The sequence below is a fragment of the Penaeus vannamei genome, chromosome 21 (genome assembly GCF_042767895.1).
Source record: "Penaeus vannamei isolate JL-2024 chromosome 21, ASM4276789v1, whole genome shotgun sequence".
NCBI lineage: Eukaryota > Metazoa > Arthropoda > Malacostraca > Decapoda > Penaeidae > Penaeus > Penaeus vannamei.
In genome coordinates this window covers 132,501-156,775 of record NC_091569.1, presented here as the reverse complement: position 1 = coordinate 156,775, position 24,275 = coordinate 132,501, and the positions used below count along the sequence as shown (strand labels likewise).

Below are 24,275 nucleotides of genomic sequence, written 5' to 3'. Positions count from 1 at the left end.
CAACTTCACTACACCACCACACTTGAACTAAGGTAAATAATAAACTGATATTTGGTTTTCCTATACTTTCCAGGCAATCTTTCATTTAATAACAGTAAAAATTATTTTTATTATTATTATTATCTTTTATGCCAATGTTTGCACACCAATGGGTATGACTGCAGGAACCCTATTGTAGAGTTTATGGGTTAATCTGGAGATAAGCAACTTATTTTTTTCTTAACTTACCCTTTGGTTTTGAATCTTTCAATTGTTTGTGTAAACCTTTAGTTTCCTTGTATTTATATTTGCAAATTGTGTGCTGTATAGTGCCAAGGTAACATGGTCTTACAATCTTGCTAACCTGCTTTCCATCCTGCGTGCTACCAGTGAATGGTAACCCCGGCCATTCCTTGCACACAGGGGGAGATTTAGAAGGTAAAATACAACAGACAGTATGTCAGAGCAAAGAATATCCATTGTAACAAGTGGAATTGAAACTAAATAAAAAACAAATCAATTATTGTGGGGGAAAATATAAATCAAGAATACAGAAACAGAAAGAGGTGTCATAGCACTACAGCAGTATGAAGTCCCAGACTTGCTACATTTTTTTCTGGTCAACTCAACTATCGCAACTGGAATAAGATGCTGGGGTCAAAATGAGGTGGAAAAGAACTGCATCGTTCTACCTCAACACTGCATGGCTTGGTATACATGTTCCTCAACAATACAGCCACTTGGATGTGGGGTCCAACTCATTATTACTCTGAATAACGCTCCCTTTCAAGTATCAAATTGTTTGCATCAGATATTTCTTCAAGAACATGAAAATAAGGTTGACTAGAATACCAGCATTATCATTACTATACACAGATATATGGTGACACAAATATTCTCATGCGTAAGCTAAAACTCTCCTAATTTTTTACATTACATGGAATATCAAGACTGCTGGTCATTTTCAAAATTGAACAACAGAAGGATTTTTTAGTACCATTTCAATTGTAATAACAAAAATAACACCAGGAGTCAGCAGATGTGAGTTATTTCAGATAAAGAATGTTGTAAGCTGATTAATGCTTTATTATCAGCAATGTTTACATCTCATGATCTAGATGTAAATAAGAGGAAAGATTACGGGAGGACATTTCCAGAAAAGACAAATGTTACTTATTGTTATTATTACATTGAGTTTGGACTACCTACACATGATATGCAGTCTGTGTAAGGAAAACAATTCAATTTTCATCTGGATAAAAAAAGGGTAGGAAAAACAAAGTGTTAAAAAAAAAGTATGGAAAAGCTATCTTATATGAATCAGTTAACTGCAAAAAATATCTTTTTGAACACACTCCAGTTTCCGAATCAAAGGTGAGCAACAACATTCAACTATAAACCATGTTTTTTTGTTACATTTAAAATCATTTATTTATATACCTATTTTCTTAATACACCAAGCCCAAGGAAAGTTAAAAATGACAAAAAAAAAAAAAAAACTAAAAATGCTTATGCAGAAAAAATGATAATAATGCAAAAGGGAGGCATAGAGTCTTGTAATTGCATACGAGTGTTTGTGTGTGCCTGGCTAAAAACCCCACACCTGTCAGAATAGCTGGTCCAGGTAAGCCTAATGCCTGTATTTTGGGCCACAGGATGGCAGTGAAGCATCCAGATCCAATGGGTTAAGGGGGCTGTTGCATTCTATAACAAAGTTTGTTAATTATGATCGTATTTTCACAATTTTTTATTATATTATATATACATATGCTACAATTTACACCACCAAGTTTCATATCATTTTGATATTAATGTGATGAAGTTTGTTTTATTTAACTAAATTTTGAAAAAGAAGAAAAAAAATTATAAATATTTCTTATCCCCTGACTGAACTTCTTAAAAAATAAAAAAAAACATACACACATACTCTATAGCAACACCTAAATATGACACAATTTGAATATTGAAATTTCCTCTTAGTTTAGAGGATTTTTTTTCTTTTTTAAATGTTCATCGTTATGGAAACAAAATATGATATATGGACTTTTATCACCAGAAAGGAGGAGTGCATTGTCTCTAAAATCGCTAATTTATTCAGTTTTCAAATGACCCAAAACCATTAGAATTGCCCAAGTAATTTCCATTTCTGTTGCCCATCTTCTGATGCTGCCTGTTATTCCATTCTTCCATTCATTTTTCTTTTTTTTTTTTCTTTGGATTACTTCTTTTGCTCTGTTTCTCTTTCTCTCTCTCTTTTTAAAATCTTTGTAGGTGGCAGTTTACAATACTTAGTTTTGCAAATTGAGATACCTACTTGTATATTCAAGCGGAAGATACTAAAATTTTAATTAGACATTACTTTACTAGATAATTTTTTTGGGAGTAAAATGAGATTATACACCCCATGAAAACCTTCATCTATTTCTAAAACAGGGTAGGAAAAACAAAGTGTTAAAAAAAAGTATGGAAAAGCTATCTTATCTGAATCAGTTAACTGCAAAAACAACACCACCTTAAATTTAGCTTCAAATATCTTTTTGAACACACTCCAGTTTCCAAATCAAAGGTGAGCAACAACATTCAACTATAAACCGTGTTTTTTTGTTACATTTAAAATCATTTATTTATATACCTATTTTCTTAATAAACCAAGCCCAAGGAAAGTAAAAATTTAAATATCAAAGTCATCCAAAAATAAATAATACCTTTTTAGTGGATGGAGCAAATTTGACTCTAAAAATGGATGGCAATCATAAGGGAGGGTTTGACAGTTCATTTCAGTTTCAAATTTTCTTTAATACAAGAGTTAGTCTTCACCAAATGCCTCACAACATTCAAATCACAATTAGAAGTCTTCTTGGGACAATCAGAATTCAGTTTCAAAGGTTTCATTTCCAGCTATTAAACTCTTCTTGAAACTCTTCACCCCACTCTAAATGAATGACTTGGCTTTGTTTGATGACCAGTTTCCCCCTCTGTTTTCCTTAAGTAACTCATTAATAAATCTAGTGAATGTGAGAGAAAAAAGTGCACCCAAGATCTGCACATGTTCACAAGAAAGATAGCATTCATTTTCTACATCTCGTCACCTATGAGTGACCATAGCAGGAGACAACCTCGAGTTGGCTGAGGAAAATAATGGCACAAATATCAAGCACATTTAGTCTTAACTATCTCACGATACAGGATACGTATTCAGCACCTTGTATATGGATTTACATACTTTGAGAATAGGTGCTTGTGCAAATGTGAGAGATGCAAGTGTGCACATGCATAAATAATAGGCCAATGAAAAGAGTTTGGGACAGCTAAAAAATAACAATTCTTACCTCATTATTTCCATGTGGCATGAATGGGACAATTTCTGGGGGTGTCAATTCATGTAAAGTGTCAAAATCCAAGCCAGCAAAGAGAGGATGGGTTCTTATACTTGGATAGCCATTTCGGTCACGTGCACCCAATCTATCATCACTTTCTAAAACCTGGAAATATAAAATAAACATCTATATCAATGAGCTTCTAAGTAGGTATATATATATGTATATATATATATATATATATATATATATATATATATATATATATATATATATATATATATATATATGCATGAAAACATACAAATATACTTACATATATACATATAAACATACAAACATACATACATATATATACATTTTTTTTATATATATAAATATGTGTATATATATATATATATATATATATATATATATATATATATATATATATATATATATATATATATATATACATACATATATATATATAAATATAGAAAAAAATATATACATATATACATATATTATATATATATATATATATATATATATATATATATATATATATATACATATATATATATATATATATATATATATATATATATATATGTATATATATATATATATATATATATATATATATATATATATAAATATATATATATATATACAAATATATATATAATATATATGTATATATGTATATATTTTTTTCTATATTTATATATATATGTATATATATATATATATATATATATATATATATATATATATATATATATATATATATATATACACATATTTATATATATAAAAAAAATTTATATATATGTATGTATGTTTGTATGTTTATATGTATATATGTAAGTATATTTGTATGTTTTCATGCATATATATATATATATATATATATATATATATATATATATATATATATATATATATATATATATATATATATATATATATATAGACATATATATATAAAAAAATAATTATAAATAAATAAATATATGGAGGGTATTTGCAATGGCAAATACCCTCCATATTAGAATTATCTTAATGTTCAGTGATTTGATCTGAATTCAATACTGAATTAATCTCAATCTCATGTAGTACAGGAAAGTAAACCAACACAGAGTTGCCACTTTTGCAGCTTATGATTTAGTGAATCACATATCCCCAGTACTATCTATGTTGTCTGAACGAAAATATACAAAAATATTTACCAAAAGTTTCTGTACTAAGTCCTTTGCTTCTTCACAGAAACCATCTGGGAATTCATACTCCAACTTCAAAATCTTTTGGAATATGAAATATTCGCTCCTGCAAGAAAAAAATTCTTACATTAGTTTAATGTATGTAATCATTTAGAACACATAAAGTGTCTCTGTCAAGTGTATATCATATTAGACTGTGGTGTTTAATTTCTTTTTTTCTTCTATGATGTGGGTTATTCCAAAAAGATGTTGACTTGTGAGAGCAATTGGTTAAAGCTATTTGCTCAAACACATCTTTTACATACAACCTGTTATGTTCAAGTATTTGGTTTTGAGTACATCTGAAAATGAAAGATGTACTTTGTAAATGACAGATGCAAAAGGATTTTTTGTGTGATATACATCTACTGTACCAATTCACTGGAAAAAATGAAGAACATGCAACTGTTTTCATATTCTTAAAAATAAAAATTTCACCATTATGTCCTAAATCAAAAGGTAATTATCATATGAATGATAACAACCTAAATAACATCGGCACAGGGACATCACATACTATATCATTTTGCACTACCTAAAATAAAATCCGTATTACACATTCACAAGAAATTGACCATTGAGCAAACCTATCTCAAATGCTTGACTTGCTAACTTTCTCAGAAACCTCTGTTGCAAGTATGATGTGAGGACTTGGAACAAAGCCTGTATAAATGGATTCTAGCATGTCATAATACGAACCTATTGGAACTATATAATGTCGTGTCTTGAAAAAAAATGGCCAAAGCCAGGTGACAGAAATGTGTCGTCATGAAAAAATCAGCTAAATGCTGGGGTGGCAGGAGTGCCATGTGCCATGAGTGCACAAAGCTCTTGGAGGAAGATTCAACTTGGTGGGCATTTAGAATGGGGTTCTTGCATTATTTCAACTGGTAATCGAGGATAGAAAGTACCATCCATGAGCCATTGTTCCAGGGAAGATACTATTTTCTAGCTCCGGATCCTATTCCTGCCCATCATGACCAGTGGCACAGGGTGTATCATAGAAATCTAGATGATACAAATATATTGACTTTACCCTTTTCCTTTAAACCCATGTACAGTGAAACAATTGGGATAGAATGTTCACTCACATATCATATAAGGTCAAATCACATTATGCCAACCAGGCCAAATGCAATGCACCTATGCCATGTCTACCGTAAGTCGAGCATGTTGAAGTTATTTGATTGTTTAACCTTGACATAAGTCACTGAGGTGATACAACCCCTAAAGAGTTGGCTCAAAGTCATTTTTTAGCTTCATTTCCTTATAAATTTGTATGCCACAGCCAAAAGCATAGACAGAGATATAAATATATGCCTTAAGGGGACCGTCCCAGATGGAGGGGGGGGATGGGGTTTAAATTGAGTTAGTTAGCGTATAGTATAAGTACATGGATGAGGAAACTACCAAACGAGTATTAAGCGCCTGCTATGGCTCGTTGTCTTGCAGCCGGCGTGCGAGTCCCTCAGCACCCGGAGAGGTACGTCGCTATTGAGCGCCCAGGTACACCTATGTGGACTTTTGCTTGCAGCAATCGTGCATAAGGCATTTAATTATGACATTGCACATAGATATGAGTTCGTGAATGTTCAAGGAACACTTTTATACCAATATCAGGAAAAAATTATATCACCGTGATTTATGACGAAATATTTTGTGAAATATATCTAAAAAAAAATGTAAGTTTTGTGTCCTTTTACACACGAAATATGCTTCGATCGAGACTCCCTGGTAATATGTTTTAGTTTACGAGGTAATATGTACGTACATCACGTACGAAGCACTAATGTTTAAAAATAGCCTTATAAGGAAGGATTGAAATATTTCCGTTACAATTCGCTCAACAGTCGGTACATCACAGCAGAGGGCAATTTGACTTGATTTGAAATTGGTAGTTACCGTTGTAAAGACCAATTCAATACGAATGTTACCTAAATGTCAGATTTTTAAACTTCGGATGTATAAGCGAGATACAGATTATTTCATGTTGAAGACAATAGTACTCAATAATACCTGCTCTGAAATAAAAACTATATGGAATTTTGAGCTCGGTTGTATGCATAGTCTTCGTCTAGCGTTCAAAAAGCCATAAATTGGCAAATATCCCACAACACCTAGGTGTCTGCATGATTTTATGCACTTCTTAGTAACGATAATGGGTGCAAATGGCTAATCATAAACCACTTGTTCTCCTTTGCAATCTATTAATATTGACAATTATCGAAGAAAATGGTATGAGAGGGATAACTAATATATTTTATTATTTAGATATGAAAGTCAATGTAGGCCTACTAAATGATGATGATTAATCTTTTTAACTTTATGTCCGTGCGTTCACGTACATATGATCCTCCTCGAAAATTATAAACACCCAGTGACCATCTCCCCCCCCTCCCCTTTACAGAAGAGCGTCCCTATTGAAAATGAAAATTCCTATTGACTTGGTAATCATTGCATTGCAAAGTACACTAAATAAGCATTTTTTTGATATATAATATCATTAGATTCAGAGAAAAATAACAGAGATAACGAACTTTGGCAAGGGGCCAAATACAAAACGCCGTAGCACCGTTATTTTTTTATGAATCTTTGGTACATCCCAACTCACGTAATTTTCATGCGATTCAAATGCAGTTTGTTGCTTTCACTAGAGCCTCGGCTTCCCAAGGCCATGTAAAAGGCTGATTTTTGAATTTTTGCCTTAATCAAAAAATAATATTTTAATGCTGAAAAAAATAAAAAATAAAATAAAAAATAGTTCTCCATGTCAAACTGTCCCCCGCCCCCCCCCCCGCCCCCCCCAAAAAAAAGGAAATTCAAAATTCGGCCTTTTACATGGATCTAGGCTAGGGTTGATCTAACACAAGTAGTTGGGATGTACCGAAGACATACAAAAAAAAAAAAAAAAAAAAAAAAAAAAAAAAAAAAAAAAAAAACAATTTTTTTCGACTTTTTGGGGGGTGTTAACCCCCATTGGCGAAGCAAAGTTAAAATTTATATATATAACAGAGCACAATTCTATACTCTATATCATACAAAAAGAATCAAAGAGTTATCTCTACCCAACTTTTTTTTATGATGTAAAGAGTAGGGAAAAGTGGCCATTTTCCGGGACGGTCCCCTTAAGCGCTTTTAACTTTTCACTCAACCAACTAATTGCATGTAAAGCCAAGTGCATGGCTCAGAATGGAGTAGGGATATCCCGTCAAGAGGGGGTTAATAGGTATGATTGAATAGTTTATAAGTGTCAGATTCGGCTCTATATTTCTTTCCAGTTAGCTCAGTGAACCACTCTCCCAACACTTCATTGGTAGCTAAACCTCATATATTTCATGATAACATAAGAAAAGTAAGAGAGTGCCTCTACTCTGGGCACCGACACGGGATTACAAGAAAAGCCCATGTTAATCCTTGCAGCAAGGGTTCAAGGGCATTAACCCCTATGATCCAGATGACATTACAGTCCCGTCATGGAATAATTTAGGTCGAGGGTCAGGTGACACGAACATGCTGTCATCGTATAAAATGGCTGCAGGCCGGGTGACACAAACTTCCTGTCATGAGCGAAGGCCAGGGTGACAGAAAAGACTCGCTACAAGTTCATAAATCTCTTGGAGTGTGATTAGACTCATTTGGAGCTTTAGAATTATTCCCATCAATTAATGAATATGGAATATTATGTGCATAAGCCATGACTGGAAGTGTACCAGCTCTGGGAAGGACGCCATTTCCATGTTGCGCATTGTATTCCTGGCCAATGTAACTGGTTGTTTTACAGAATATTTAATATTGTGAAAAAATAAGATATATGAAACAAATAACCACATGATATTTACTAAATAGAGAGATGACATAGAGTCTGTGCAAGGAAAATAAGCTAATTGCCATCTACATAAAGCAAATCAAAAGACAAATATGGACATTGAAAAATGGTAAAAAAGCTAAAAAAGTTTATGCAAAATAATTTTGCAAGGGGAGGCATACAGTCTTGTCACCACTCATGGGTGATTGTGCATGCTTGGCCTATTCACACCAAGCACATTGGCCACTTAAGAAACCCACTGCCCATAATTTCAGCACCATGATTTATGAGATGCAACTGGATCCAACGTGCTAAGAGGGAAGCACCCTCTCACCTTAGGTTGGGAACAATTCACATCCCACTATTAACGCAAAAGAATTTAAGGAAGAATATTCCTTGCTGCAGGGAAATGCTTCCCTACATTTCTTTGAAGCACTACATAGAAGTATCCTTTCTCTCATAATATGTTAACCCATTACGGCCGGTGTATTTTGAAGCCGAAAATAAAAGTTTCTGGGTGGCTACAAAATTGGCGTGTGGGGCTGGCCCGGACTCTGCCCGCGCACCAGCTGCGGCCCGCTGCTGAGTTGGAGTGTGAGCCCCAATACAGCGTCACACTGGCGGGATGCCCAGCAATTTTTTTTTTTCTGAGTGTCTCATATGTGGGACACTCGTCATAAGTCGGTTAAACATGCAATGCACATAGTTTTGGGGAAGCTATTATGGAGTATATAGCATGAATTCAAAAGTGTGAAATTATTTCTTTTTTTTATTTTCAATAAAAAAAAAACTGAAAGGTATAATATTGCATAATATTTATGTTCAATCATATCTCACACATTTTATGTCCAATGAAAGTCACTTTAATTATTTTCAATATTGAATTTTTAATATCAAGTTATTGTTTTCTAAACTAAAACCAATGACCCTGTCTAACTGCCAGACAACATTCTAAAACAATTTTGTATTCTATGTTTCCTTGCATCAACAACAAAACATGAATTGGTTTGACAAAGAATGCCTGTTAACCATATTCACATAACTATATAACTCATAAATGGAACAATATAAAATATATCAACAGATAGATATTCTTCCAAATAAAACAAGAAAGTGAAGAACAAGAAAACATGTGGATATGCCAAAGGCCGTTTCAGTATATTTGCATGTTTTCTTCTTTTTCACTCTGTTTTATTTCTTCTCTGTTCAAAATGAATCTACACATAGAAATTCCTGCATTTCCTTCCGGTTTCCAAAGAAATATTCTTACAAAATCAACATAAAAAATCACAAATACTTGTCAGTTTGCCTGAAACCACTTACAACTAGAATTTCCTTACCTGGACCTAAAAGGTGGAAGCCCCGAAACCATCTGGTACAATATACAGCCTAAAGCCCAGAGGTCAGATGCTGGCCCCACTTTCTTGGATTCTAGTAATTCTGGCGATACATACTGGGCAGTTCCAACAAAACTGTTTTTGCGGGCCTTGCCATCTGTTAAAACATACCACACTAAAGTAGAACACATCTTTAAGTTTGAGAATATTAGGATTTTTTTTTCTTTTAGAAATATTAAATCTACAACTTACTATTTTTCATATTCCAAGTGCCAAGTCTGAATATGGGTATGCATTTCAAAGGTGTTCTCAGACCAATTGCCAAAAAGCGTTTTCTAAAATGTTTTGTCACTCTAAAATTTCTTCTATAAAAAATAAGCAGAGAGTCATTACAGCACCATAATTATTAGATGGAGTACATTAACATGAACATAGCAATGCTAACATTATAAATTAAATTTTGAATCAATTATAGTTAATCAAACACCTTCAGATGCACATGACCTCTAATAGTATAACAATGTCCCACTTACCATCTAATCCTTCTATTTCTTCTTTGGAAATAATCTTAGCAGAGCCAAAGTCTGTTATCTTTATGTGCATTCTTTCATCTAGCAAAATATTTTCTGGTTTTAAATCTCTGAAAGAAACAAAGCAATCATTACTTAAGTTTATTCATAACTAGGACACTAAGAAAGAACACTTTCCTTATCCTTCTTCTATAAATATAAAATCATAGTAAAGTACTTAAGTTATACATATAGTCTATTAAAGTTCATAATGGAAAATAGGTTCTTTCCTTTCCTGCTCCTTGCACCATCATGCCATGAAAAAAATTTGGCTTGAGGGGGTGGGTGACATGAACATCCTGTCATGAAAAAAAATGGCCGTGGGCTGGGTGCACCGAACTTGCCATCATGGACAAAAGCCAGGGTGACTGAACAGACTCGCCATGACTGCAAAAGCCTCTTTGAGGTTGATTAGACTGATTTGGTGTTTAGAAATTAGCTTTTGCATTATTCCCATCGATAAACAAGAGTGGAATGTAGTGTCTATGAGCCATGACTGGAATAACACCAGCTCCATTGAGTATACTACTTTCATGCTAAGCATCCTATTTCTGGCTACCATGACAAGTAGCAATGGTTGTATTACAGAAAACTGAATATTAAAAAAAATAAATAAAAAAATAATAATAAAATTTTAAAAAATAATAATAATAAAATAAAATCACATAAATAACAAATATTACTTTTTTCTTTTTCCTTTTCTTTTCATTGAGTTATTTACTCCATAGAGAGGTGATATTGAGTCTGTGCAAGGAAAACAGTTTATTACCATCTTGATAAAGCAACTTAAAAGACAAATATGAACATTAAAAATAGCAAAAAACTAAAAATGTTAATGTAAAATAATATTGCAAAGGGGAGGCATAGAGTCTTGTCACCGCACACAAGTGTTTGGGTGCACCCAGGCCTACACACCACACAACCAGTAGAGTAATTGCTTATGTAAGCCTATTGCCAATCTTTTGGTCCATGTGATTGTGTGAAGTAACCGGATTAACCCAATGGCCATGTATGAAAAAAGACATGCCATATCCATTGTAATTTCAGTCCTATCACACCTGCTTCCCTTTTTCCTTGATTTTCTGAAAGATGCTTTTTTATCGTTCTATCATTCTCATTGTCATTAGCATTTTGATACCATTATAATGCTCAGAATGTAAATAATAATAATAACAGTATCAATATCAAATGCATAAAAAAAAAAAAGAAAAAAAAAAAATCCCCCCACAAATTCAAGGAATGGAAAAACCAGACATGGTCACTATAGTTCACTGTTGATTCCTTGGCGGCTGAGCTCTTGTAAAGCCATCTGTATGCAACAAAATCTACAGCCAGTGCAATATCTCAAACAAAGGAACTCAGGCTGTTCATTTCTTAGGACTCAAAACTTTATTCAAATGAGAAAATGGTTCCTTACAGAGAAAACAAATCCTGAGATTGATATATCTGCTGGTCTTAGGAACCAAAAATGAGTTGGTAAACCATCCATAGAACTAATTTACTAATAAAATATGCTCACTTACCTATGAATAATATTTAATGAATGAAGATGTTCTAATGCTCTGATTATTTCTGCAGTGTAGAACCTTGCACACTCTCTATCAAAATTGCCTACCCTTTGGATTAAATTAAGAAGTTCACCATTTTTACAGTATGTCATCACAAAATCTATATCATTAAGTTAAGGAAAAAATATCATCCTCAAAAATATATAAATACTTCCTTTACAATCTTTCAAATATAAACACTACACTAGAAATTATAATGATGATGCTTAGCTCAAAAAGCTTTCAAAACTGTTTTGACAGTATTTAATTGACTTCTTTGGGATTTACTCTAGTAATAAATATAGCCATCAATGTGTTAAAAAAAAAAAAAAAAACATAATAAAACTCTCAGCATCAATGTTTCACATTTCTAAAGCATTACTTAGTATTTTTTTTTTTTTTTTTTGAGATAAAGTGACTATATCAACTCTATAATAAAATTTATGGTTTTATGGATTCTAAGGATTCTAGAGCATTGCAATGCAGAATACTGAAAATATCACTTTAAAAAAAATTGCCACCAGCTTTCAAACAAACAAGTAAAAAAGAAAACAAACACAGCTATACTTTGAAACATGAAAGAAACATGGGTTCTACAGACCAAGAATGAATATACGTTGAACACATCAAAGGATACAAAGCTTATAATCCCCTTGAAAGGCATATGACAACTTAACAAAGAATGGAGCTTTTGGATTCTGGTTGCTGTTGAGGATGTTCATTACATCTTTTTCTCTCGTCACTTGCTGGACTTTTTTCTCTCGAATAATTAACTCCTTCTCACAGACCTTAACTGTAAACAAAGAAAAGAAAAGAATATAGTTATTCCCAGTCCACAAACATAAATCATACAATAAACAGGCATTTCTAAAGCATTCAAAAGTCAGTCTCTGCTAGTGCAGTTACATTCCACATTTCATTACATGTAAATATGCAATATTGTACAATAAAAAGTGACAGGAAAGAAATATCTTCAAACGCTAGACTGGATGACTAGATGAAAGGTTCAGATTTGCCAAATACTATTCCTAAACAAGTCTTAATCATACACATATTACTGTAAACAAAATAAAACATGACTTAAAAAAGAAGTTGAAAGAGGATTGGGCTCCATGAATATTTCCTCTCCTTTTTGCAAACAAAATATGCTGTTCCCTGACCTAAAAGTAGTCCTGGTGGATAACTCACACCCATTTTTTCTGTTGCCAGTTAATGCTTTCAAAAATAAATTTGTTTAGGGTTGTTTTCTTGACATTACCATGAGACTTTCAAGGAGATTAGGCTCCCCCCCCCCACACACACACAGTAACAGGCATGCCTAAAGTCATCATGACATAATAACTATGACTTATATATAGGTCATAGCTTGCAAATGGGTGGGCTGGCTGTTCACATGCCATGCGAGACAGGCTAGACTGTTGAGTAATTATGTCACTGAAATCTACCTATACTTTACTTATTAGCACAGTATCTCTCTATTTCAATAAAGTCACAAAAGAACCATACAACACCTTTATGTCTCAAAACCCTTGATGATGTTAAATATTATAATGCCTAAGCTTTTTCACTCCCAACAATGCCACTATAAACATCATTTAAGCCAATTGGTGTGCAATTGGCTACTAGGTTTACTCTCACATACATAATTTATGGGTTTTGTGGGAAGCCTGTTAGTCCTACCACTTGCCAGTAAATTTCTGCCAATTACCACTTTGTTTTAATTTTTCAACTCTCTCCTTGCATGTCTCTTTTGTGGGAATAATAAAAAAAGTGTACTTCACTGTATGTTACAATCATTGCATTACAAACTGCAAACTGTTTTCACATTTTCTCCAATCATGTTAGTATATATGAATGAAACATTTAACAGGTGTAGGAATAATAAACTGTGCACTGCCTTTTAAATTAATGGATAAGTTAAGGGGGTTGCCGCCGTAGATTTTTGACGAATATTTTAAAAAATACTAAAAAAAATGAAAAAATTCTCATGTAATCTAGTAGGCTTTGGCAACCCATTGATGTAATATTTCTGTAAATACATAAGAATAAAGGAGTAATGAATAAATATCTGACCCCCCCGCCCTCTCGCTCCGATGTTTACCTTGTCATGTCCATGCATATATACTCAACAGAATTTTTTTTTTTCTGATTTTTTTTTTTCAATTTATTTTGGTATTCTCTGGTAGTTAGCTGGCAACTCTGTTTATCCATCAGCTGATCGCCAAGACTGGGACTCTGGGAAACAAGATGTTGCCATTCTAGGAAACAAAATGTTAATAGGTCCTACCTCTATGACACATCTTGCAGACGTACACCCTCATTACACAGTAACGGGTCACAACTAATGGTAGATGTTATTTTTGTATCTAATAAACATTATATGATAAGAAATAAATCTCAATCACAGCTGCAGCAGTTGTTTAAACTTAGGAAATACCACACATAGTCAGGTTAGGCATTGTGAAGTCTATGAAGACACGCGCAAATTCTACAATTATGTGCAGTTATTGCCATAAGTACTTTGCAAAAGGGGGGGACCAGTTACCAGCTACACTTCAAAATACCATGTGAATGCCATAGAATGCAGCAAGATTGAGGCTGAGATAATAAAATAGACAAAACAAAACAAAAACAAAAACAAAATTGTGGGAAAAGTCTCCTAAACTTCGGAGCCCGATATCTCAAAACTACACGTTTGTCAACATTCTTTTTTATTTTTCCAAAACTATTTGGAGATTCTAATGGGGTTTGGGTCATTTGAAAGCTGAATAAATTTGTGAATTTTTTTATTATGGATGTTTTCATTCACGTAAAAGAAGTCCATATATTATATCTTGAGTTCGTAAGACAGAGCACTTAGATAAAAATAAAAATAAAGATAATAATAAAAATAAATTCCCACTAAACTAAAAGGAAATCAAAGATCCATATAATCGAGCCTTTTTGTATTATCATTAAGTAAATATGGTATTTTTTTCAGCAAGTTTGGTTAATGGATAAAGTGTGAATATCAAACTTTGTGATTTTTCACAAACTCGTTTTTCTTAAATAACACCTTAGTTTATTATTCAAATGGTATGAAACTTGGTGACGTTTATCAGTGTATATGTATATATATATTTTAAAAATTGTGAAAATCCAATCATAAATGACAAACTTCCTTCTTGAGTGTGACAGCCCCCTTAAACTTTCCAAACAAAACAGCACTAACAAGTATGACTTCTACAATATTGTCATGCTTGTGCCACAATCCTTCTAAATCTGGGCGGCTACAAAATTGGTGTGCAAGCCCTGATACAGCGTCACACTAGTGGGACACCTGGCAATATTTATTTTTTCAGGTGTCTCATATATGGGACACCCGTCGTTATTGGGTTAACCCATCGCCGACGGGTAAAAGTTTTGGCAAGTGGACGTATGCACGGGCTTGTTGGCGCGCATTGGCAGTTTCACCTGTTTGCGCCCAGCTCGATCGGTAGTTTGCGAGCGACATTTAGCACCTAAAAGCTTTTATTTTGCTAAAATTTATAAAAATATTAAAATTTTGAAGGTTCACCTTCATTATATGTGCCATTGCCTAAAATCTTTACCATATAAATGGTGCCGCTACTATCGGAGAAAAACAACCTCCGTTCGACGAGCCAATGGCACGGGAATGGGCATGACATGATGCCCCCCGGCATTCGTTCCACAACAGCCATGGCATGTACATACGTGCCACCCGTCGGCAACGGGTTAAAAAATCTAAAGTAGCTATTCTATCATACTCAGAATGAACTATATCTAGGGGTGCATATGAACAACATAGTTAATGCATGAAGGATTTACTCTTGTGTCCCACACTTTCTGGACTGCAAGCTGCCTGAAAATTCCTACCATTGCTTTCTAAAGTCTTATTGCAATTCTCTTCTAAAACACTTTGATCAAAATTTCTGCAACCGATTTTCACATTAACCATTTTGCCCCTACTAGACATTAGAATATTTTCATCCTTATAGCTAAAATCATTTGCAAAAACTGTTTATTACCACAGAAATGAAAAAATCAGCACTGTAATATTAGCAAGTGCCTGAGCTAGTAAATTACTGAAAAAAAATTAAATGCTACTGCACTGATGGTTTTCTGAACTAAAGAAGCATAAATACATGAAACTTACAACTTCAGCAAAATAATTAAAGGGAGAGAAACAGGAAGCTGATCTCTAAACAAAAGAGAACCCAAAAATAAGTAACTTGCCTGCATATTCTTGGTTTGTATGTATGTCTTTTGCAAGGTAAACCTGGAATGTAAAGAGCTCATTAAGAATCTATTCAATGATGACAAAGATAATACATAATGCATATATATATACACACACACATATGATAGTCTCATTAGCAAAACTGGAATCAATTATAGAATGCACTGGCACTTACACTGGAAAAGCTTCCTTCACCAATGAGTTTTCCAAAAATAAAATCCGAATCTGAACGCTTATCCTTTACAGTTTTTCCACCCTAGAAAAAAAAATATATATATAAGTGAGCATGTATATGCATATCTCTCTCTCTCTCTCTCTCTCTCTCTCTCTCTCTCTCTCTCTCTCTCTCTCTCGCTCTCTCGCTCTCTCTCGCTCTCTCTCGCTCTCTCTCGCTCTCTCTCTCGCTCTCTCTCTCGCTCTCTCTCTCTCTCGCTCTCTCTCTCTCTCTTTTTCTCCCTCTTTTCTTTTTCTCCCTCTTTTCTTTTTCTCCCTCTTTTTTTTTCTCCCTCTTTTTTTTTCTCCCTCTTTTTTTTTCTCCCTCTTTTTTTTTCTCCCTCTCTTTTTTTCTCCCTCTCTTTTTTTTCTCCCTCTCTTTTTTTTCTCCCTCTCTTTTTTTTTCTCCCTCTCTCTCTTCTTTTTATCTCTCTCCTTTTTTTTCTCCCTCTCTTTTTTTTCTCCCTTTTTTTTCTCCCTCTCTTTTGTTTTCTCCCTCTCTTTTTTTCTCCCTCTCTTTTTTTCTCCCTCTCTTTTTTTTTCTCCCTCTCTTTTTTTTTCTCCCTCTCTTTTTTTTCTCCCTCTCTTTTTTTTCCCTCTCTTTTTTTTCCTCCCTCTCTTTTTTTTCTCCCTCTCTTTTTTTTTCTCCCTCTCTTTTTTTCTCCCTCTCTTTTTTTTCTCCCTCTCTTTTTTTTCTCTCTTCTTCTTCTTCTTCTTCTTCTTCTTCTTCTTCTTCTTCTTCTTCTTCTTCTTCTTCTTCTTCTTCTTCTTCTTCTTCTTCTTCTTCTTCTTCTTCTTCTCCTCACTCACTCACTCACTCACTCACTCACTCACTCACTCACTCACTCACTCACTCACTCACTCTCTCTCTCTCTCTCTCTCTCTCTCGCTCTGTCTCTCACTTGCTCTGTCTCTCACTTGCTCTGTCTCTCACTTGCTCTGGCTCTCACTTGCTCTGGCTCTCACTTGCTCTGGCTCTCACTTGCTCTGGCTCTCACTTGCTCTGGCTCTCACTTGCTCGGTCTCGCTCTCGCTCTCTCTCTCTCTCTCTCTCTCACTTTCACATAAGCATTTACAGATATCTACTTATCTATATCTATACAATCTATTTTATCCAAAATTGTTGGGAAATTCATCTGATCATTTAACATAAAGAGTAGGGTTGTCTATAACAGCGCAACAAGTGTCATGTGCAGGCCACCTGTATGTATGTTTTCATGTTATATATGAATCATTTATGACCTGGTTTGTAGCTCTGATAGTGACATGTATTTATCAATTAGGCCTTAGTGCTTTTCTTTTCCAATATTTCACAAAGTGTCCCACCACCAACGTGCAAAGTCCATACAATATATAGGCTATAAACTGTAAATGTATTAAAATAAAAAGGTATGACATACATGTCACTGGCAAGATAGCCATTCTTGGCATGACATGTCATACATGTCATCCATAGGTAAAGGCTTAACAACTTTGGTCAAACCATGCCACCTGCTGTCTTTCACTGCATTGCAAGCAACATATAGACATTTTCAAAGATCTGAATAATCTGGAAATCCAGTACATTAATTGGCATGTAGTCTAGTGCATCAGTGTTCCAGAACATGACAAATAATACAGAACTTTACAAATCATGTTCATTATGTAACAGGAAAAAAGGGGAAAGTGAGGGAGACAAGGAACAAGGGCCAGCTGACGACAACCTTTGCTCTCATTCTCTGCTGTTCTACTGATATCGGGCTACTTATGTGCCTTTATTTTTTTCTTATTTTCACTGACATGTTTGATAATAATCCTTCAGTTTAAAAATGTTCAGTTTCTTCTGATTAACCTTTGTGTGTGTGTGTGTGTGTGTGGGGGGGGGGGGGGGTTGTGACAAAATGTGTCTGAAAGTTGTATTGCATATTCATTCCTGAAATAAACAGTTTTCACCTAAAGGCATGAGAACTGCTTCACTTCACTTCTCACTCACTCTGCTGCAAAATCATGGACAATATAAGTATGGGCATAAGACCCAATCAATCCTATAAGTCACACAACACTATCGTACAGGAAAGTAGATAAGTTCTAACCTTATTTACCCTGGGTGACCTGGGTGTGCTGGACCCATCTCCTGGTGACCTGGAATGAGGAAGGTTGGAGATAACTCACTGATTCTTTTTGCATAATATAGAGCATAGAATTGCACTTCATCTCATATATAATTTTGACCTTGCACCCCTATAGGGGGGATGCCCCCAAAACAAAAAAAATTTAAAAATAGTTTTTTTCCCCTCTCTTCTTTGGTACATCATCATGCCCACAGTTTTTTCCTAAATAATCCTCATAAAATTCACGGCCTAAGGCCATGTAAATGGCCAATTTTTTTTTATTTCCTTTTTTTGGGGTCCAGTTGACATAGAGTACTATTTTGGGTATGTTTCTCTCTGCATCAAAAAATTTACATTTTTTGATCAAGGCCATAATTTAAAAATCGGCCATTTACATGGCCTCAGGGATCCGAGGCTCTAGCAAAAGCAACAAACTGCATTTGAATTGCACAAAAATTATGAGAGTGATGTACCAAAGGTAATGTAAACAAAGAACAGAGATACGGCATATTACATTTTGACAGTTTACTAAAGTTCGTTATCTCTGTTATTTTTCTCTAAATCTAATGTTATATATATGAAAAACTTATTTAGTGTACTTTGCGATGCGATGATTACAAAGTCAATCGGAATTATCATTTTCAATAGGGATGCTTTCCATATAAAGCTATGTATTTTTGTTGTTGTTGTTGTTGGACATAAAAGATGATATTTTTGTCAGAAAAGTTTAATGAGTGCATTGAACCATAGAGACAAATAATCTAGTCGGTGGCAACATTAGTACAAAATCATCCTAATTATAAAGTCCTAGCATGAATACAATATGGTGGTTCAATTTTGAAAGGGGAGTGGTGTGGGGGAGAGATGGTCACTGGGTGTTTATAAATTTCAAGGAGGATAATATGTACGTAAACACACGCACAAAGTTTTAAAAATTAATTATCCTCATTTAGTAGGCCTACATTGACTTTTATATCAAGAGGAGTAAAGTATATTAGATATCCCTCTCAAACCGTTTCCTTCGATAATTGTCAATAGTAAAAGACTGCAATTGAAAACGAGTGTAGAATTATTGATTATCCATTTGCACTCATTATCTTTACCAAGAAGTGCATAATATCATGCAGACGCCTAGATGTGGTTGGATATTTGCAAATTTATGGTACCTAAGACCTACAGTAACGTTTAAACATTTTTTATTGGAATTGCACGAAATAGATGCGATAGATTTTACAACTCTAGACGAAGACTGTGTATGCAAACGAGCTCAAAATTCCAGGGTTTTTATTTCAGAGTGGGTATCAGTGCATACTATCATCTTCAATATGAAATAATTAGTATCTCCCTTATATATCCGAAGTTCAAAAATCCAACTTCTAGGTACCCTTCGCACTGAAATGCCCTTTACAAAAGTAACAACCAATTTCAAAACAAATCAAATTTACCAATGCTGTGATGTACCCACCATTGAGTCAAGTCTAACGGAAATATTTCAATCCTTACTTATACAGCTATTTTCAAACCTTAAGTGCTTCGTACTCAGTATACGTACAGATCACTTCGTAAGCTACAACACATTACCAGGGAGTCTCGATGGAAGCATAATTTGTGTAAAAGGACACAAAGCTTACATTTTTTTAAAGATATATTTCACAAAAATTTTTGTCATAAATCATTGATATAATTTTTTTCTGATATTGGTATAAAAGTGTTCCTTGAACATTCACGAAGTCATATCTATTCACAATGTCATAATCAAATACCATATGCTGGATTGCAACAAGCAAAAGTTCACATAGGTGTACCTGGGCGCTCGTTAGTAACGAGCCTCCCCAGGTGTTTAGCCGGTCTCGCGTTCATTGCAAGGGAACTAGCCACAGCAAGCCTTTAATACTCATTTGGTAGTTTCCTCATCCATGTACCTATACTATATGCTAGCTAAATCAATTTGACCCCCTGTCCCCCCATCTGGGGCGGTCCCCTTAAGTTACCTTATTCTAAAAATAATTCTCCTTAAATTCAAAATAACAAAATATTCAAAATATCAAACATATACAAACAAATAACAATTACAACTACTTTTCATCCTCATTATCATTTGTAGTAGGAATGTAAATTAATGACCAGTAATAACAAATTAACAGAAAAGAAGAAATCAAAATGCCTCACCTGCTACTGGTGCCATTAATTTGTTGCTCGGCTGTGAGTCTGCTTACACTGCCTTGGGTGTCCATTATCTTACCATAATCTAAAAGAAAAGAAAAGGGAATCAATTCTATGAAACACTGTATTCTACTCAATAACTAAATGGGAAAAAATCAAGAGACACTTAAAAGGTGAGAGAGGAGGCAGATGGGAAGAGTAAAGGTGATAGGGGGAAGGAAGAGGAAGTGAAAGGGAAGGGGGAAGAGAGGGGAGAGAGAGGGGAAAGGGAAAGGGGAAGAAAAGGAGGTGGAAAAGGAGAAACAAAACAAGTTGAAGGAGGAGGAGGAGGACAGTGAAAAGGAGGAGGTGGATGAAGAGGAAGAGGAGGAGGAAGCAGAAGAGGAGGAGAAAGAGGAGAACAAGGAGAATGAAGAGGAGGGAAGAAGAGGAAGAGGAGGAGGAGTGTGGAAGGAGGAAGAGGAGGAGCAGGAGGAGGAAGAGGAGGAGCAAGAGAAAGAGGAGCAGGAGGAAGAGGAGGAGCTGGAGAAAGAGGAGAAGGAGGGAGGGAAGAGGAGGGAGGGAGGAGGAGGGAGAGGAAGAGGAGGAGCAGGAAGAGTAAGAGGAGGAGGGAGGACAAGGAAGAGGAGTAGAGAGGAAGTGGAAGAGGAGGAGGTGGGAGGAAGAGGAAGAGGAGAGAGGAAGTGGAAGAGAAGGAGGAGGGAGGAAGAGGAGGAAGGAAGAGGGAGAGGAGGAAGGGAGAGGAAGAGGAGGAAGGAAGAGGGAGAGGAGGAAGGAAGAGGAAGAGGAGGAAGGAAGAGGAAGAGTAGGAGGAGCAGGAAGAGGAGGAGGAGGAGGAGAGAGGAGAGGAGGGAGGAAGAAGATGGAGATAGAAGAGGAGGGAGGAAGAAGATGGAGATAGAAGAGGAGGGAGGAAGAAGATGGAGGAGGGAGGAAGAGGAGTAGGAGAGAGGAAGAGGAGGAGGAGGGAGGAAGAGGAGTAGGAGAGAGGAAGAGGAGGAGGAGGGAGGAAGAGGAGGAGGAGGGAGGAAGAGGAGGAGGAGGGAGGAAGAGGAGGAGGAGGGAGGAAGAGGAGGAGGAGGGAGGAAGAGGAGGAGGAGGGAGGAAGAGGAGGAAGAGGAGGAAGAGGAGGAGGGAAGAAGAGGAGAAGGTGGGAAGAAGAGGAGGAGGAGGGAAGAAGAGGAGGAGGAAGAAGACAAAGAGGAGGGAGGAGGAGGAGGAAGAAGAAGAGGAGGAGGAGGGAAGGAAGAAGAGGAAGAGGAGGGAGGAAGAAGAGGAGGAGGAAGAGAGAGGAGGGAGGAGGAGGGGAGGAGGAGGGGGAAGAGGAGGAGGAGGGGGAAGAGGAGGAGGAGGGGAGAAGAGGTGGAGGGGAGAGGAGTTGCAAGAGGAGGAGGAGGAGTAAGAAGAGGAGGGGGAAGAGGAGGGGGAAGAGGAGGGGGGAAGAGGAAGAGGAGGAGGAGGAGGAGGGAGGAGGAGGAGGAGGAGGAGGAGGAGGAGGAGGAGGGGGAGGAGGAGGGGGAGGAGGAAGGACATAGGGAGAGACGAGGGAGAAAGAGAATTGAATGCATCATCCTAGTCCAGATCTTATGCATCCAAAATTTTTGTGCACTCATGGGGAGTCATACTCGTCACCCATCTTACACAAAATTCTTAATGACATAATAGTCAAATAATCTAAATGATGTAAGTGATATGCATTGTTTGTGTGCGTGTGTGGGGGAGGGGGGGGTGCGTATATGTGTGTGCATTTGTGTGTGCGTATGTGAGCGCATGCGCGCGCGCGTGTGTGTGTGTGTGCGTGTGTGTGTACACGCACGCATGTGTGGGTGCATGTGTGCGGGTGAGTGAGCATAATGAAGTCTCACCACAGGAAGTGCTGACACACAAAAAAAATCTTTCTTGAAATGCATCTGAAGTGCCATGATCGGGCAATATCTATTTTCCAAATGCAACTCTTGGTAAATGTCTTGTCTACGTTACATGAAAACACTGACAATCAAATAAAAAAATAAAAATGGTGGAGGTTGAAGAAACCGACGCATTTTCTCGTTGTCGAACTACTTGATGTATTACTATATGCTTTTCAAAATGATATTTGGGTAATTATCTGTGTCTGATGTTACACATCTATGCCTTTACGGGGAACGTCTGTTTTTTTTTGTTTTTTTTTCTTGCCGATTTTTATGAAACTCACACCTTTATATTTAGACCACTTCCCATTGCCTGTGGTTGATTTTTTTTTTTAAACCCGGCGAACCTTTTTGAATTCTCAATAATAATAAATAAATAAATAAAGAAAAAAGCAATCTGAAAATGGAGATTGGGGGGCAAACTTTCATGTCTTCAAAAATGGTAAGACATTCAATTTCTTTTTTTAATTTTTTTTTTCACAGAACAACCCTATAGCTACAACTTGTTCGAGAGGGTTTTTTCGATATCAAATTTTTTACTTCAAGAAAACAGAAAAAGGTAAAATTTACCTTACATTGCCCACTTTTACAAGAAGCACAGGCAAAAATTGCAAAAATACTCTCATACATATTGTAGATATTTTATTTTTCTACAAAATGAGCCATAATATGTTTAATTTGGACATAAATTGCGCCCGTGACCATTCCCCCCCAACAGGTGCTGTGCCAAAATAACAGCCTTTTTTTCTTTATCTTTTCATGATTATTTTCATATTAACAAAACAAGGTATAATAGTTGCCTTACTACACCATAATCCTCCATCGTCTACCTGCATTCCGAAGTCTTCCAGACACTGCTAGCACATAACGATTTCTCAAAATCTTACGTAGTGTAGAGTGGTGGCAGTGACCTTGGGTGTCTATAGGCCTACATTAAACATTTTAAAAAATTCTCAAAAAAAAAAAAAAAAAAAAAAAAAAAAAAAAAAAAAAAACTTCGCCATTCTGATTTCATATCTAAACAGAACCATTCTTCTACTATTATATGCAGAAGCCATTTTTGAGAAGTCGACCTTACTTTTTTTTTGGTTATTTTCCAAAGCCCACTTCACAATGTTTTGTATGTATGATGAAAACATAAAAATAAAATATTCCATATGAGCAGCATATCATGTTTATTCATTTGTATGAAAAATTTCTTCATTATCGTTTTTTGGATGCTTGCGAGATTTTTTAAATTATTCTGAAAAAATGAAGGTTAGTCTCATCTTATGTTAAATTTAATAAGCTTTCAGAAAATCTCTTTAAAAATTATCTCTAATCATTATGTCACATTTAGCGATTTCCTAAGGTAATATGAAAATAATATTTCATTTGGCAATCCTAAGGATTGCCAAATGTTCCGGATCACCACCAAAATTTTATGGAATATTAATTAGGCTAAGCCAAAACTCAGGTAAAAATTTTATGCAAATCTGTTCATGACTTTTCGAGTTAGAAAGAAGAAGATGAAGAAGAAGAAGAAGAAAAAAAGTCCTGGATCCAAACCATGGTCCACATCACCACTAAAGTGCAATAAGCATCTAAGTTAGGTTAAAACACACCTTTGGTTAAAATCTTATCAAAATGTGTTCATTACTTTCAGAAATATTAGAAAACACACACACACACACACACACACACACACACACACACATATACACACACACACACACACATATACACACACACACACACACACACATATACACACACACACACACACATATACACACACATATATACACACGCACACGCACACACACACACACGCACACACACACACACACACACACACACACACGCAAAAAAAAAAAAAAAT

General features: G+C 35.3%; 1 protein-coding gene across 2 annotated transcripts in view; it reads right to left on the bottom strand.

Moving 5' to 3' along the window:
- Positions 1-24,275, bottom strand: part of Pdk1 (Phosphoinositide-dependent kinase 1) — a gene marked incomplete in the record, with an annotated part of 33,263 nt that overhangs the window by 2,751 nt on the left and 6,237 nt on the right. For both annotated transcript variants that reach the window (XM_070135749.1, XM_070135750.1), the window contains 10 exon segments: positions 3,309-3,461; positions 4,511-4,607; positions 9,686-9,839; positions 10,216-10,322; positions 11,775-11,919; positions 12,436-12,591; positions 16,035-16,077; positions 16,214-16,294; positions 18,324-18,372; positions 20,511-20,589. In XM_070135749.1, coding sequence (XP_069991850.1) covers positions 3,309-3,461; positions 4,511-4,607; positions 9,686-9,839; positions 10,216-10,322; positions 11,775-11,919; positions 12,436-12,591; positions 16,035-16,077; positions 16,214-16,294; positions 18,324-18,372; positions 20,511-20,575 — 1,050 coding nt within the window.